At 33.4% G+C, this 17,753-nt stretch overlaps 1 protein-coding gene across 1 annotated transcript in view; it reads right to left on the reverse strand.

Moving 5' to 3' along the window:
• Nucleotides 1-1,368: 1,368 nt before the first annotated feature.
• LOC129226918 (C-factor-like) overlaps nucleotides 1,369-17,753 on the reverse strand; it is a 33,539-nt gene continuing 17,154 nt past the window's right edge. Inside the window, exon 5 of the mRNA XM_054861547.1 lies at nucleotides 1,369-1,680. Coding sequence (XP_054717522.1) covers nucleotides 1,456-1,680 — 225 coding nt within the window. The 3' untranslated portion in view covers nucleotides 1,369-1,455. The remainder of the gene's footprint in view (nucleotides 1,681-17,753) is intronic.

Genomic DNA, 17,753 nt, shown 5'->3' on the forward strand with positions numbered 1-17,753 from the left:
ACTACGGAGTGCTACGGGGGAAGGGGGAGGCAAGAAAAACAGTGAGACAACAGCAATTTATTTTCTGTTGGGATATTTCCACTCTAGTAAAACTTTTGAAGAGTCTGGTCGACATACTGTGAACAATATTATAGAAAAAAAGTTATTTTTGAGTGTCATGTAAGATGAATAACTGTGTCATCTAATGTAGCAGTTAGTTACTGCCCCTAAGCCAGGGATAAGGCAGAACTACATGTAATATCCCAGAGAAAAATGCTATATCCATTGCGTGTTGTACTACGGGGGAGGGGGTGCTACGGGGGGGGGGGGTGAGGCAAGAAAAACAGTGAGACAACAGCAATTTATTTTCTGTTGGGATATTTCCATCCTAGTAAAACTTTTGAAGAGTCTGGTCGACATACTGTGAACAATATTATAGAAAAAAGTTATTTTCGAGTGTCGTGTAAGAAGAATAACTGTGTCATCTAATGTGGCACTTAGTTACCTCCCCTAAGCCAGGGATAAGACAGAACTACATGTAGTATTTCAGGGAAAAATGCGATACCCATTGCGTGTTGTATTGTTTCTATGCTGTTAGATTAACTTTACAGGCTGGTGTTAGTAGTCTTAACTAACGTTCATTTTTGTAGTAGAATGGTGTTTTGTTTGTTTAACCCCCGACACACAAAGAAAGGGGGTTATAAGTTTGATGCGTCTATGTGTGTGTGTGTGTCTGTGTATCTGTCTGTGGCACTCTAGCGGATGGACCGATACGTTTTTTTCTAAACGGATGGACCGATTTTGAAAAAAAAAAAGTTCGAAAGGAGAGTTGATCGAGAGTGTTCTTAGCTAGGTTGCGTCTCCCGATGACATTAATTAACAAAGATATTACTTAAAAACATTTAAAAGTTTTTTTTTTTTAATTTTTGCAGAGAAAACATATTTTAATTTTTAAAATTTAGTACCAAAATTTTTTCCTGCGTCTGATAGAATGTGTTTGGAACTTCCGTGTTACATAGAATTCGAATTATAGGGCTTTTTTAAAGCAAATTTTAAATACGGCTAAGCTATTATTTACGCGATTGGTAACCGAATTCGTTGTTGGCGACAAGGAAATTAAACGCAATGATTTAAAATTTTTATCTGTTACCTGTTTCTATTTGTTAACAAGTAAAATACTTGTAATTGATTTTAATAGTATAAAGCTTTTAAAAGGATTTTCAATTTTCCCTCATAGTTCTACATTTGCAACTCAGTTGGGGTTTTTTTTTAATTTTTAATTTTAGTTTGTTTGTTTTTTTTTTTTTTTTCTGTCTGAGAATGTCAGCTATTGAGTTTATATTTTGCAATAGACAACAACAGTAAGACAGAAGTCAGGGACATAGAAGATTAAAATAGTCTTCAATAAACTCAGAAGATTAAAATGTAAGATTCCAAGTCATGGCATGTTGCATTATCAGCATTCAGTTTGATCCTTCAAAAGGGGTAAATGTTCCCTAATCTGTCCACAAAAGATCCATGATGTTCTTCATCCAATTTGGGTAATGTTTCCAACATGGTTTGGATACTTTCGTGAGGTTCCAATGATCCTCTACCTGTTGTTAGGTCAGTTTTTACATATCCAGGACACATGTTGATGACCAAAATTCCATGCTCCTTGACCGATGCAGCAATCACCCTCATTGCCATATTCAGACCTGCCTAAAAAAGGAAAAGAGTTAACAGTCGATAGCGCACAGTGCAAAAATGAACTACGGGCAAATTAATTTAAAAATGATTTATTATTTTTAATGTGGGACACCTCTAAATAAGGGACACCTCTATGTAAGAAACACTTTTTCTGGTCCCAGTACCTTTGTAGATGGACCTTAGGGTGCTTCAAAAAAACTTTTTTTCAGCTAGTCCAGGACATCCACCATTTTTTTTTTAAAGATTTACTAATAGTATTATGCTGTAAAAGTTTTAGCTTCTTACTTAAATTTTAAGAAGGTGCTCAATGACCCTTCAATTTAACAAGCAGTAGCGTAGAAAATGTCACAAATTTAGAAACATTTAATTTCCCCAGCTGTGCTTTTGTAAATAATTATTTTATTGCAATGTGTATGCATATATATATATATATATATATATATATATATATATATATATATATATATATATATATATATATATATATATATATATATATATATATATATATATATATATATATATATATATATATATATATATATATATATATATATATATATGTGTGTGTGTGTGTGTGTGTGTTCCTCTTTCAATTGTATCATTCACAATTTTCAGTATTTTAATAATCTCTCTTCCTTTTAAATTGCTCTTAAACATTTTGCTGTGAATCAGGATCAAATAGGAAAAAATCTTTTAGCATTTGCAACTTATCAAACAATTTTATTGAGTCGTAATTGATTCTATAAAGAGGAAGTTCTTTACTAAGAAAGTATTCTAAATCATCTACTGTTATCTGAAATTTGCTAAACAGTCATCAGACACGTCTTCCTTATCACAAGCAATTTTTGGACTAGTCTTTTCTTATCTTCAAAGTTAATTCCTTCATCCAATACGGACAAAGCTACTAGTTTATCCCCTAAATACCATAAGTGATTTATGAATTTTCTAATCACTGCTTCTGCTACATGTTTGTCGTCATTTCGTCAGTGCCAGTTTTTCAGACATATTATATTATTCAAAGGAGCCTCGATTGGGTTGCTGCTCGAAACCATATCTTCATACAGCATTTAATTGTAAAACAGCTTTGTAAAACAGCATTGAAGGTCTTTCTTTTCATGTAAGGTCAATTTAAATTGTTTCCTAAATATAAAAATTTTCAAACAAAAATTCCTTTTGCCACCCATGTGACACAGGGATAAGCTCCAGGTTGCCGAAAACATGTCCCTGTAGGAGGAAATTCACCAGGAAATATTATTACAAGTTATGAGAATTCTCTGTAATCTTTCTCAATTCCGCTTTTTACGAACAATAATATGTCATCCACTTCGTCTTTTAGAATTTAAATGGTATGTGTACTTGATTGAAATGTTATAGGTTTTGAATGATGGAGATCTTTCAACAAAATTTTGAAGCGCTTAAATAATTGAATATCTGATTTAGAACTAAGAAAGGCGAGAACTTCTTTAAGGACACACTCTGAAGTACGATTTCAAGTGCATGATGATGGCAATCCAATTGTAATATATCACCGTTCAGTGTTTGAATTAAAAAATTGCATGCTTGCATGCACAATTTATACGGTTGGTATTGCAAGTCGTTGTATCAAACACTATAGCTAGAACAGTTAGCAATAAAGACCTATTATCTAAGATATCATATACAATTGAAGAAATATCTAAGGAATTCCGAGCAGCGTTCAATATTAGGACCTGAAGCTATCACGTTAATCCAGTCGGAGTTCTTTTTACAGTTACATCTGGATGTAGCTTTGTATCCCAGTGAATAACTACAAAATCTAAATTTAAATTCATGAAATTTAATTTTACCTCTCGGAGATTTTCTTTTGCTCTCTTAAGGAATGTACCGATTGATCATTAGGTCATTTGGATTTAAATTTACTGCATCTACGTAGGCTGTAAATAAATGAACAACATCTTTATCCCTAATATGGCATTCGTCTAATGATGATGAAAGGCGAGCAGATATCAATAGTTGCCTAGCTTTTTTGCATTGTGGTAGACCAGTTGTAGAAAGCAAAAGTTCAACAGGTTAGGATAGATACCCATTTCGGTCTCTAAATCTTGTGAATCGCAAGAATTTGATGATAATAAAGGACTATGTACTTAAATAGAAGAAAATTAAAGTATAGATTTCTACATTGTTCCGATCTGGATATTTTTTTTAATTTATATTTTAGCTATGGAAAATACAGTATATTTTTATGTTAGCAGTAATAGAGGATTTTTCGAAATTTATATTTTAAAAATTAAAAATTGCATAAGCATTTAGGTGTATTTATAACTAAAGAATAGCGAATTAATATATAATTTCAATTACTTATATTTATAGCATTGAAACCTTGCGACTCTATTTGACACACCTATTACATACACAGGGAATTCTGTAAATCAACACCCGCAAAGCCTGGAGGAGGCAATTTGTTGTTGTCAAAGATCGTTCATTAATGGCCTAGGTCATTCATTAATGGACTATAGAATCCTTTGTGTCCATCCTTGGGAAGAAACGTTCGGCTGCCGCTTGGTTGGAACAAGCGCAGAATAGCGGTACGCTTGATTCAAGGCCATTGGTGTACATTTTATTCTCTGTAATATGTTAAATTTTACAAAATGAAAGTGAGAGAATGGTTGATCTGGAAGTAGCAGCACCTATTGAGGTTCAAAATTACTTTAAATATAAAACGTTAGAATATTTTTACGTAAAAATGAGAAAATCCGCAATTTTTTCATCGAAACTCAAAAAAGAAGGCCCTAGGGGACTTTAAATTTTGCAAGGATCATTTATTTGTAAAGTGGAACAAATTGAGGGGACGTCGCGTAAAATATCTGCAACTTCAAAAATAAGCACCACCCTAATGTGTATATATATATATATATATATATATATATATATATATATTGCAACGGATTCGGTGCGACTTCCACTTTCTTGAAAGGATGACACAGTTCTTGATAAAAACACAGGAAATTTATTTACACTATGTACAGGAAATATCGTCAACAACTGCTAAATTATTCATCAGCAATTAAGCAAATATCACTCAACACCGTAAACTTAACGGTTACACACGTATTTACTTCCAAATACGCTAACGGCTTATATAGACACCGAAAAGAAATTTCTCAAATATTCCACACGCTTCTGTAAAGTAGTAGACCGTTATCAAATTTTATCAATGAACAAAAAGGAAATAGGGGTCGTATACTTTAGCCATATGAAAAGGGGTTGTATACTCATTACGGGAAACTATTTACAGGTTACGTTCCTACAATAATTACTATTTACAGGATTTGTAACAATATATATATATATATATATATATATATATATATATATATATAGATTTAAGATATATTTCTTATAAATGTACCAAACAAAATTCAGAATTATTCAAACTTATATATATATATATATATATAACATATATATATATATATATATATATATATATATATATATATATATATATATATATATTTAAGTTTGAATAATTCTGAATTTTAGAAATATATCTTAAATCTTATTCCTCAATGTTATATTAGTTTATGTTTATTATGAAATTATTCTGGGTTTGCAAGACATGCATGAATTTCACCTACCTCCGAAGAAGGGACACCTCTATTTAAGTGACAAATTGTCTGGTCTCCTTAGTGTCCCTTATTGAGAGGTTGTACTGTATTAATATTAACGTGAACGAACGTCACTATAAGGATCCACTTTTTTCAATGCAAAAATGTAAACTTGTCTTTTCATCTCTATGCCTCACTCTTTTGCATTGAAAATAACGTTTCATGTCACCCCGAAACATCCGATTGACGATTCCTGCAAATTTGGCAAGTTGTATCATTATACTTTTCAGCTTTTCAGTAACGATATTTATTTTTCACGCAGGAACGTTTTATACGTAGTTGCATAGACACTAGAGTGGGTCAAAAAAAAAAATCGAAATGTTAAGGGGTAGAGGATTAAAAAGGTGCTAAATGGTCTCAAACTAACATGTGTGAAATTTTATTCCATTCTGATAAGTCTTTTTGCCTCCGGATTGAGTTTGAAGTTTTTATTTCCTTACCCAAATAGAACACGTTCCATGTAAGACTGCAATAATAATAAATGTTACTTCGTTTACAGGAAAAAGTGATAGAGCTTTCAATTTGCACCTGATTTAAATTCACACTCGCCATTTTAAGTGTTAGTATTGGCTGAAATGTGTGAATTTGGTCATACGCTCCCTGCCTACCGTGCAACATAAATGAGTAAGAGGTGCTAAAACTTGAAATGCAGCAGCAGTCTTTTGAAATCCTAATCGAAAATAACTAAGAAAATAATCAGAATCTTTTTTCATTCATCATCACCAAGCTAGTAAATTGCTATTTGACACTTCATCCTGCAAATAAAAAGATATTAACGACTACATTTGTCCGGGAACAAAAAAAAAAAAATAAAAGAAAAACATGAGAGAGGGAGAGAAATCGCAGCTTCAGCCACAAGAAGAAAATGAAGACAGTTATACTTTATCTTTGCTTTATCGCATCTCTTCTATCGGATAGGAACAGTGAGGATGAATTCAAGGGACCTTTACAGCTTCAAACTACAAACGCTTATATCGATAAATTTATTACAACAAGCAATACAGTGGACTTGAATTTGCTTTCACGAGCATGGGATAGATACAAAGTATCATACAGGGCTGGAGTAGCTATTGCTTCAGCAGTTCTTTACCCCACCACTTCAGAAATTATTGAAAAAAACATGCATCGTCGGAAACGCAAAATAGCACGACAACCTGCCCCGGCAAGAGCCGAAGTCTAGAAAAATGTCTTGTGTTCTATGGCTAACTCGTGCTAATCGAATTCTACGTTTGTGTGTTTCAGTAGAATCTCCTTCTGAAAATTTAATAGTTCTTGCAATACAATTGTCGTCAAAGTTTATGTCCCAATCTGGTTTGCTATCTATAACTACCCTTTATGTGCAGGTTGACTCGGCAGTTGTTCAAAATCACTGCAGCTAGACATTTATCCATTCTGAGTTGAAGTGCAAAATAGATCCCGTAATCCAAAGAAGCAGTGTGTTTGCATATCCTAAAAAAATATTTATTGCAATGCTGAGACTTGGAGTAGCACATCCGTGATTGGTAGCTCGTTGCATTTTAAAAGCTCGTCGTGTTCAGCAAAATTGACTCTCAAAAGCAGGGGTGTTCCCATAGGGGCATAGGGTATACTCCATATACGCCGTATACCCTCAAACATTTTTTTGATACATAGCGGATACTCTCAAACTTCGAAAATTTTCATTTATAATTCAGGTTCTATCGTCGTATTTTTAAATTTTCCAAAAGCAAAAATATATTTTTTCATGACAACAAGATTTTTCCACCAGCAATCTTATTTTTTTAACCGACTTCAAAAAGGAGGCGGTTATCAGTTCATACCGTATGTATGTTTTCTTTTTTTTTTTTTTTGTCCACACATAGCGTCTCACCTAGTGAACCGATTTTGATTATTCTTTTTTTAATGGATAGGGGATGGCTCAACTTAGGTCCCATTTCTTTGTTTGACCATATTTGTTCTTTATAAAAAAAGTTATGGGCAAAAAACAGTAATTTTTATGCAATTTCCCTATTAAATGATACTGTAGCGAAGTTCGCACTTTTCATCCGCGATAATTCTACCACTGAGCCACCGATAGGTGGCTCAGTGGTAGAATTATCGCCTCCCACACGAGCGACCCGGGTTCAAATCCCGACTAGGACAAAGTGAATTTTACTAAAATTTCGTTTCTACTGTTTTCCATATTTTCTCGAATGTTCTATTAATTTCTGTATCTTTCCAAGTCTGGAAAGTTCCAGCACTTTCTCAAGTTGTATATAAGGAGATATAACGTTCATTCGTGGTTCTGAATAAAGATCTCGAGTTGAGACTAACGAGTATTCGCTTCATTTGGCTTTCACATTGTCTTCGCTATCTTCATCTACGCGATAATATGAAACTCATTGTTATAAAAGTTTGGTGCCATATAACAGTAACATTAATAGTAATTGTAATGATAATTTTGAATAAAGGCTTTTCTAAAGCAATACAGTGATATAGAGCCGAACTTCTTACTAGGTAACTTCTTACTTTTACTGAAAGATCTACATTTACACTAAAAAGAATAAAATAAAAAAATTTTGAAAAAAAAAATAGAACCGACTTCAAAATTGCTCTAAAAAGTGAAAAATAATTTTATTATTTAAACACCATCGATAATACTTTTAAACATAATTTTTGAAGTTGGCGCAAAAACAAAAAGTAAAATCCATTGTAACCATGCTTCGTTCATATTTTTATCAAAAAATCATCCAAAAGTTAGGAACGAAACATTTATATCGTTACTCAAATATGCTGCCATCAATGCGTAATGCATGTGGTAGTGAAGAAACTGGACCTGATTAAATTTAAACTTGTAGTTGAGTTATGGCTGTGAATGATTTTATCGATCGTTTTTGCGCCAACTTCAAAAATTATGTTTAAAAGTATTATCGATGGTGTTTAAAGAATAAAATTATTTTTCACTTTTTAGAGCAATTTTGAAGTCGGTTCTATTTTTTTTTCAAAAAAATTTTTTTTTATTTCTTAACACTTGACAAATCAACGTCTTTTGAACGCCTATGATCGAATACACATATTGTGCATAGTGGATTACTGAGAGTATACCTTCAAAAAAATTGATGGGAACATCATTGCTCAAAAGACAAAATTTTTCACATTCTTTTGTTAAAAGTTTGATGCAGATTCTTACATTGCTATCAATGACTGAATGACTGGAAAAAATGAGTCTGATCCACCAATACTGAAATCAATCTCTGAAGAAGATAGTCAACTGTTCGTTTCAGGCAAAAAAAGAACTGTTTACTGTGCTGTCATACCATACACATAGGCTAAGGCAAAGGTGCCCACCAGGGGGGTTCATGGCGCAGACTGCGGCATTAAAATTTTTTAGAGGGCTGATTTTACAGGTTTTTGACCTCATTTTTGAGGGGGGGGGGCTCTCATTCTGAGGGGTACTTTCCAGCATTGGGGGGCGAGGGGCGTTATCACCCTTTGAGGATGGGCACTTTTGTGGAAGGACAATTAAAATCGACATAAGCTTCAACTACATTGTGCAAGTAAAAAGAGAAGCTTTTATAAAGTACCAACTGGAGTCCCGGAAACTTATGCCAATACCAGATAGTAAGAAGGACTTTCATGCTATTTTAAGTTGAATATTTTTAATATGATTATCATAAACGTTTTTGTAAATAAATAATTAATACTTGGACAACAGTTAATAATACAGTTAAACATATTTGTAATTTTCTTTTTCAGTTTTTTAATGAAAATAGATTTTTCCCTTAAATACGGGTTTTTTAAACTCAATCCGGGGGCAGAAAATGTACTCCTTATCGAATAAAATTTTATATGTAACCTTAAAACGTTATTTGGCACCTTTTTCTTGCCCTGCCCGATGGAAATCGGAAACTTTTTTTTTTTTCCATAGGACGATGATTGACCCTAATAGACACTGCTGCCATCTGTTAAGCAGAAAACTAAGTATTAGATATGATATTAATGTAATTGGCTTTGTTTTCCATTTCACCGAGTTCTTTACGAAATATTAACACCGGAATTCATTTGAAATTACCTGCATTTTTCAAAAGATGTAACTTCGGCCATTTGTAAAGAAAAGTCATTGTATCGTTCGAGTCATAAAAATGTTTTTTTTTTTTTTTCGCCTTCCTGTAAAGAAATGTTCATCACTTTTATCAGTTGTTTAAATCTCTTCAAAATTAATCACATAGCAAAATTTCAATTTATTGTTAGCTCATAAATTTTTGGGACACTTACTCGTGTAGAATGAATTGTTAGTAGTACAGATGGATACTTTCAGTGATTGTTGTTAATTATGTTTTATAGTATGAAACGAAAGTGTCACACAGAATTGTCAAAAAGCTCATAAGAGCTCTAAATAGCAATAGGGATTTAAAATGAGGTGTAGATAAAGGTTTTATTTACTCCCTACTAAAATATACAAAATATATCAAAATATCACATTCAAGCCTCATTGGTGCAACTGGTTACCGCACGCTAACTTAGATAAGGATCACATACACAGTAGAACATCAAAACTCAACAAACTATTTGGAACCATATGGTGTTCAAATTTTCGAAAATACCTGAGAAAATACCGTTTGTAAAATTGTGGCCCGCTATTTTATAAGTTCTATAAGAAAATTTTCTATCGAAAACCTTATAATCTTTAAAAAATCCTACAGCCTATAGAAACTCGTGACATAATTCTATAGGATTCTATAGAAAGCCTTATGGAAAATTTTATTATTGCGATGCATTTTCTACACACTTTATGTCGTATTCTATAGAAACCTCAATAGAAAACACGTTTGAACATTCTATAGAGATAAATCTTTGATAACTTCAATAATCCCCAATTGAATAAAGAAACCTATGTATTTTTAAATATTGTTTTGTGAAGTGTACACCTACCAATAAATAGATAATTTAAATGCCATTTAACAGCTTGGAAAACATAAAACTAGTTTTAAAAGAAGCTGATAAAAACAATCTAAAAAATTATAATTTATATTTCAATAACTGCATATTGAGATATCTCTATGTAGTATTAAAAAAATAACGTCAAAGAAATTGCGAAAGGATGTCTGTGGTGGTCGTGCGTCCCAACAGCACCGACAGGCTTAATATTTTGTACAAAACAATTTCGAGTCCCCAGTGTTTGCACCTGGGGTTTTAAACCCATTTTCTATTCTATTCTAGAGTCACAACTGACTTCAACTGTATTTATGTCGAGGACCAGAGGCGCCGACTTGCAAAAATCATTGGGGGGGCTGGCCCAGTCATCACCGGGGGTTTAGGGGGTTATGTAATCCCATGGAGGTTCCCCCCCCCCCCCAAATAAAGGTCGATTGTTGTGCCTTGAAAATGCCAATTTACATATTTTCTGGTGTGTATAATTTAAAAAACAAACAGTATGTGGCATGGCGTTTTCAAAGTAAAACAATCCAAAAATTGGTAAACAAATTTTTCTGGTTCAACTAGATCATGTCCCTTGTCTTAGTAAGAGATTTTTTTGTTCTATTTTATGGGGAGTCATGCAGTGCCGTAGCTAGGCATGGAAAAGGTAGGGCGCTTGACTTGCATTGAAGGGCACTGCCAGAGACGCCGACTTAAAAAATATCGGGGGAAAGGGGGCATGCCGCAGGACATTTTCTAAATTTGAGATGAAAAATAGTGAATTTTAAAGTTTTTTTAAAATCATATAATCAACATTAGAACCTCGAAAACTCGACAAGCCCGACACATATTTTTTGGCTTCGAAAAACGGAAGAAATAAATACAAACACACACAGTATTTTTGTAAAAAGGAAATTTAATTTACGCATGCTTTTTAAGACCAGTTGTTTTTACATTAGTGACATCGGCTAACATATTAAAGTGTAAACGCAGTCTTTCAATGTCTAGATCATTTTTGAAAAGCTCAGTTGATTTTTCAAAATGTTCTCTTCTCTTTCACCTCTGTTTAATAAAAGCAAGCACTCTTGTTCAACTGCAATGACCTGTGTGCGTCCAGTTGATGTAAATCACCCAATAATGCAAAATTGCACCATTTTACAAACCTCAATGTATATTGCCTTGTAGTACAGTCAACTCCCGTCTTACGCGAGGGATGCATTCCAAGACCTCTCGCGTAGGTCGAATTTTCGCGTTGTGGAAAAGGGTATGTGTAAAATTTTTTTATAAACGTACCCAATTATTTTAGACACTTGTAAACACCCCCTCAAACTGTTAAAAACCATCTCTTAACTAACTGTACATTACTGTCTCTTACATAAAGAACTGAATGTTTACTTGTATTTAAAAAAAAAACGTTTTATTCAACATAAAATACTGCTACGATGTACAAAATCAATGATTAATGGGAAAGAAAGAAAAAATAAACCGGTATACGGTAGACACAGTATATAGTAAGAAAAGCAAATGCATCTTTAGTTGTACTGTACAGTCGATCAATTAATGATATTCGAACACAATACATGAGCAGTTTCCATTTTCATAAATTTTTGCAAGACACTACTCGGTGAATTTTTACGGATTTCCTTTTCTTGACTTGTAATTGTATGTACGGAAGAATCACTCATACCTAATTCTCGTGCTACCTTCAACGCATTTTTTAGTTGACCATCAGCTTTTCAAGAAGCTCTAGCTTTTCTTTAATTGTCATGAAACTTTCTCTTTTTATCTTCACAAACTTTAGGTGAAACAGCGCTCTTAGGTGTCATTATATTTCATTAACTTTCGCATTTAAAATGAAAAGGGAACTTCTACTCTCAGCGATGGTAAAAGGATAAAGATACATTCATGAAAATAAATAACCAATAACAAAGCTGATACGAACACACCACGATTCCCTTCCGAGAATTTTCGTGTTGCGGTGAGGAATTCACGTTAGGTCTGAATACTGGAGAAAAAATCGTGTTTATAGCTATTTCGCATAAGTAGCGCGAGTCAAATGTTTTCCTTTGGGATTTTGAAAGTGTGCGGCGAGCTGCCTTCATTGATTTCATACTTCTTTGGTACACGTCGATTCCGAGGAAGGGAAGGATCATCGTTTTGTGAAGATTTTCTTTTAAACACGATTCCCAAAAGTATTCAAAACTATCACGCCTCCCATTTTATATACAAATCAAACTCTCATATATATTTTTCCAGATCAGCAGCACTTAGGTGAGCGCGCCGCAGCGCTGCCCACCGGCAACAGACTTGACCCGTAAGTTCGTGCACTGGGACAAATTTTTACAGTACTCGCAGCACTGTAACACTATCATCATTCGCACCACTCGTTTTCAGTTAACCTGCTTACACAACCGTAATAATTATTTGTTTTAACTCATTACTGAATATATTTTACAAGGTAAACTATCTTCAAACAAGGAAAATAAAAGATAAATTTATGAGTTTAGAAAGCATAATGTAATTTAGAATTTTCTTGATTTATTGGGGGGGCTCTGCCCCCTGAAAAATATTTTTGAGGGGGCTCGGGCCCCCTCAAGCCCCATGGAGTCGGCGCCACTGTCGAGGACTGCATACTAAGTGCCTTGCCTCCAAACCCATTTTAAACTCCGAAATATTTTTTTATAATTAATTTTTTAGGTAAAATTTCACGTAAATTGCCAATTAAAGGAATGAAAAATTACCCACACAAGCATGTTAACTTTCTCAATTAATTAGAACAACAGATTTAAGGGTTTCTATGTGAGAGAAAAGTCCTAGGCTCAACTCAATTCAAGCCCAAAGCTAAAGAGCAGTTACTAGAAACCGCGAATTTAAAATCGATTTTCCGAGCGCACAAAACGGCCGTTTTGCAATGCTCAATAGCTCCGAAACACCTATAGTTGCGCAAGTTGGTACAAGTCAGTTTGGAACCTCAGAAAGGGGTGCTTTTCAAAGGGCCTTTTTTAATATAATAAATATCTGGGTTATACATAGTTCTATAAAATTCTTTTCGTCTTCAGTTAGGAGCGGAGTTTCGTTTTAAAAAAGAGCTCTTTTTTAAATTCTGATTTTCTAGTGGAGGGAAGGGGAAATTTCATTTTGTTCAAAATGGAACCAATAACGATTTTTTTTATTCTGATTCTTTATAATAGACGATTTAAATCTTTGCGAATTAATTAAGATTGCGATGCAATCTTCGAAGGTTGGTGAGCACGAACGAGCAAGGGGTGGAGCCTCCTATTGTGATAAAAATCAGTTTGTTGCTAAAATAGAAAACATTCATACTCAATTTTTTCAAGTAACTAAAGTGTTAGATCGAAAAGTAAGATCAAGAAACCAAAGTGTTAGAATTTTCACGGCAGTGAAAATTCCATGCACACGGCTAAGTGTATGCGTTTTTATCTAATCAATAATGTAAATTAAAATATTAAATAATAAATCTCACCTGTTCTAGAGAAACAAACATGCACACAAACTGCGCAATATGTAAAAAGTAGAATTACTTGCTTCATGTATAGTAGTTCTAACTAGTTCCCCTTTAAATTGCGCAGCGCAAGAAAATAACGGTGGCAACGCTACATTTAGCACGTATACATGTAAATAATTCGGTTCATTAGTAAGATGTATTGATTGAAAAGATTTCTGCAATAGTTTACATTTTTACATTTTATTCCAAAGTATTTGAACATAATGTGAATGAATAATATTGCCGATGGGTTGGGGGGAGGGGGGTCATGACTTCCATCACCCTCCCCTTGTATCCGCGCATGAGTAGCGTACTGCCACATACGACAAGACAAACCCAAAATAATTGCTGTTCGGATACTTTTCGAAAGATAGAAGGAAACTTTTAATTTACATTTTTCTAGCGGTACCTGCAAGATCTTGCCCGTCTTAGAAAATCGAAAGGACCCTTGATTCGTGATACAGGTAACTTCTGTTTATGCTTGTAGTAATTTTATATTTTCCATATGTACGTTCGTTTTTTTTTTTTTTTTTTTTTTTTGATGTTTCGATTTTTTGACGTACGGATTTTTGACATTTGACTGCATCTATGAAGGTCAATGAATGAGAAATTATTTTTATCATTGTAAAATAAATGAATAAATGTGAACTTTTTTTTAAAGCGTGTTTTCTTCTTGTAACAATTGGCCATTTTTCTACTCTTTCGGGCTCCGAAAAAAAAAAAAAAAAAAAAAAAAAAAAACTTTTTTTCGAACCCGCCCTAGCATTTATGAATCTAAAAGATATACAGTAAAACCTGTAAGTTGACCACCCTTGTAAGTTCACCACCTGCCTATGTTGACCACTTTTGTCGGGAACGGAATTAGTACCATCTTATATAATGAAGGAAAACCTCTGTAACTTGACCACCTCTCTATCTTGACCACAAATGTACACCAAATTTGGTTTGGAGTATTGTAAAAAACCCTTTGTAAGTTGACCACTTGTTTTTTTTTTTTTTTTTTTTTTTTTTCCCCGTTAAGCAAATTATTTTATTTTATTATTTTTTTTATAGCTTTCCTAGAATAATTTTAATACATTGATGCTAGACCAGCATTTTACCAACTAGATAAAACCAGCAGCAAAAAGCTAATGCTGCTCTTTATTCTTCAAACTTGTTTTTCTTTTTTGTTCTATTTAAAATAGCCTTTGTAGTCTATGTTCCAGGAAAACAGTTATCAGTAGAAAATTACGAAGTTTTTTCTTCCAGTTGCAAAATTTTGTGGCAACACTAGAATTGCGCTAAAGAGCAAACTTACTTATTTCTGGTGCAAAGAATTGAGAAAAAGGACATTTTCATTTTCAACTGCCTTTATGAAATAGGAGAGTCCAGCTTGTTGCTCTTTGTGTTATATGTTTTTCATAAAATCGCTTCTAAAAGAAAGTTAGTTGAAATTGAGATTGATAAAAAGTATGAAATATTAAAATTAAATGAAAAGAGAGAAAGCCAGAGAAAATTACCTGATACATATGAAATTTCTAAAACTAGTGTCTGGTATAGTAAAAAACGAGAGGGGGGGGGGGGAATATTTGAACAAGATTTTTAATTATTGTTTCAAAGTAATCTTAAACAATAAAAGTGAGTTGAACAGAAAGAGTAAGTGTCAATTAGTCAAAAAATAAATACATGGTGCAAGAAAAGACAAAAAAAAAAGCATTACTACCCTTTATAAGTTGAACCACCTATCTAAGTTGACCACCGAAGTACTGCACCGCAAGTGGTCAACTTATACATGTTTCACTCTAGGACTAAAGTTACGAAAATGAAGCACAGTGTTTTCATGGCAGCGCTTCTGTCATGTTTTAAATCAGGGAGTCATTTCACATAGTTATCAGCAAGAACGGTGCCGGAAGCGTTTTGAAAGTTTTTTTTTTTTTTTTTTTTGTTTTGGCTCTGCAGTGTTGCCAAGCATTGTACTATTTCATTTTCAGATTAAAGATAATTAGATGGATTTATTTCTTTCTTTTTTGTTTTTAAAAATACATACGGGTAAATTGGTTAATAGTCATTTATTAATGAAATGTGTTGCCGTTCTTCATTCACGCACATACAATGCTGTCTTTAGGAATAAATTTTTATTATTGTCTCACATTTTTGAATTTATGACTGTTAGTTCTGGTTCTGACTAAAATTTCAAAAATCCTACTATAGTGCCATTCTACGGAAAACTGTCATTTTGTCCCACACGTGACAACTCATATTCTCATTAAAAATAATTCTTAAAAATACTAATCAACATTTTTTTTTCCACTTAACAAATTACAAATTTATGTGTGATGTCCTATGCAAAAAATTTCGTCATTACCCTTTAAAATTATTACTTACCAACCTTTGAAATTATTACTCTACATGAACCATCACGTGCGGTTGACTTTTTCGTAGAATGACCCTTGTTCGAAGAGTTGACGGCGCCGGGGGCGAAAGTTTCCTGGCGCCCTCCTCCCCCCCCTTTATACACAGAAAAATCAAGTTAGTTATAACATAAGCGTGAACGCAGGGGCGGATCTAGAGGGGGGCCATGGGGGCCATGGCCCCTCCCAAAGCCTTGTGGTTGTAGGAATTTTTTAAGGGGAAAAAAAAGAAAAGAATATTATGAGAAGATAACAAAATTTAACACATGTATTTTATTGAAAAAGAAGTATAGGTCTTAATTTCGAGATAAATTATATCCCTGTCCTCAAAATAAAACTTTTATTTCCAAAATTTTTCTCCATCTTTTACATCATTTCTTGATTCCAACTACAGACACTTGTGACGATCTCTAAATGCTGCGTTTCTCAGAGTATACCTATTGTTCTTAAGACCAAAGAGAGCATAAATTTTATTTTTTATGGCTTTAATTTCGAAACTAGGAGCACTGTAAAAGAAATCCGTAAAATTTACAGAAAAATACTGTCAGCCAGGACGCCAGTTTTCTTCCGTTTATTTTACAGAAATCTTCCGTATTTTTATTATTTATTCAAGCTGATTTGTTATATTATGAAGATTAAAAAATGATACTATACTTTCATAAATCCATTTCAATATTTACTATACTACTACGAAATACATGTATACAAAGGTAAATTTCCGAATATGCCTCTAACAGATGACAAAAAAACATAATAATAAAATATTGATTAGGATGCAATGAAATGGAAGTTGCAAACGATTTAAGACTTACTCGCTTTAAATAAATATAAGATCAAAAACTCGAGCACGAGAACCAAAATCCAAACACGCGCTCGAAATTTCGAAGATTCGAAGAAAAACAAAGTATAACCGGTTACAGATTCAAAAAAACAGAGAAATCCGGCATTTTATTACGAACAGTTTTTTTCTGTAAAAAATACGGATAACTTCTTCAAAATTTACAGTTTTTTTTACAGTGAGGAGACCCCCCTTTTCCCACGCCCTTTCACAAATGATTTGATATGTAGCAAAAAATTGCATTTTAAGTCTTTTATTTGGAAAAATGTCTACGGAAACTAGCTTATCCAGTCCTTATCACTTAACTTGCTTTAAGGCAACTTAAATGAATTTTTTTGGGACTTCAATTACAAACGAGTTTTGATAGGACCCCCTCCCTCCCTAGTTTATATCATGATGAGAAAGGAGGTTTTTTGGAGGAGCTCACGAATCTTACATCCCTTTCTAAAATATGTATAAATGTAGTTAAAAATAGAATGTTTACAGCCTCGAAGGCAAAATATTTCCAGGAAGGAAGGATTCTAAGCACCTTCACACTTAATTTAATGTATGCAAACATTACCCAAAGGTGCATTTTTAGGCTGGACAGCTGAAGAGCTAGAAGAGCGCCCCTCCTCTTCTAACTTCTCAATGTATAATGACAGAATATTTTGGTTTCTAAGCTTTATTTTCAAAAAGTATTTTGGGGCCAGCGCCCGAAACCCGACCTTTCTCCGTACATCATTAAAAATGGACAAAATGCGTTTTTAGTTTCCGCATTTTCAAAAATTACTTGGACATTTAAACCTTAACTTTTTTGAGGGAGATTCCTAAATACACCCCCTCAC

Source organism: Uloborus diversus, chromosome 7 (genome assembly GCF_026930045.1).
Source record: "Uloborus diversus isolate 005 chromosome 7, Udiv.v.3.1, whole genome shotgun sequence".
In the NCBI taxonomy this organism is placed as follows: Eukaryota; Metazoa; Arthropoda; class Arachnida; order Araneae; family Uloboridae; genus Uloborus; species Uloborus diversus.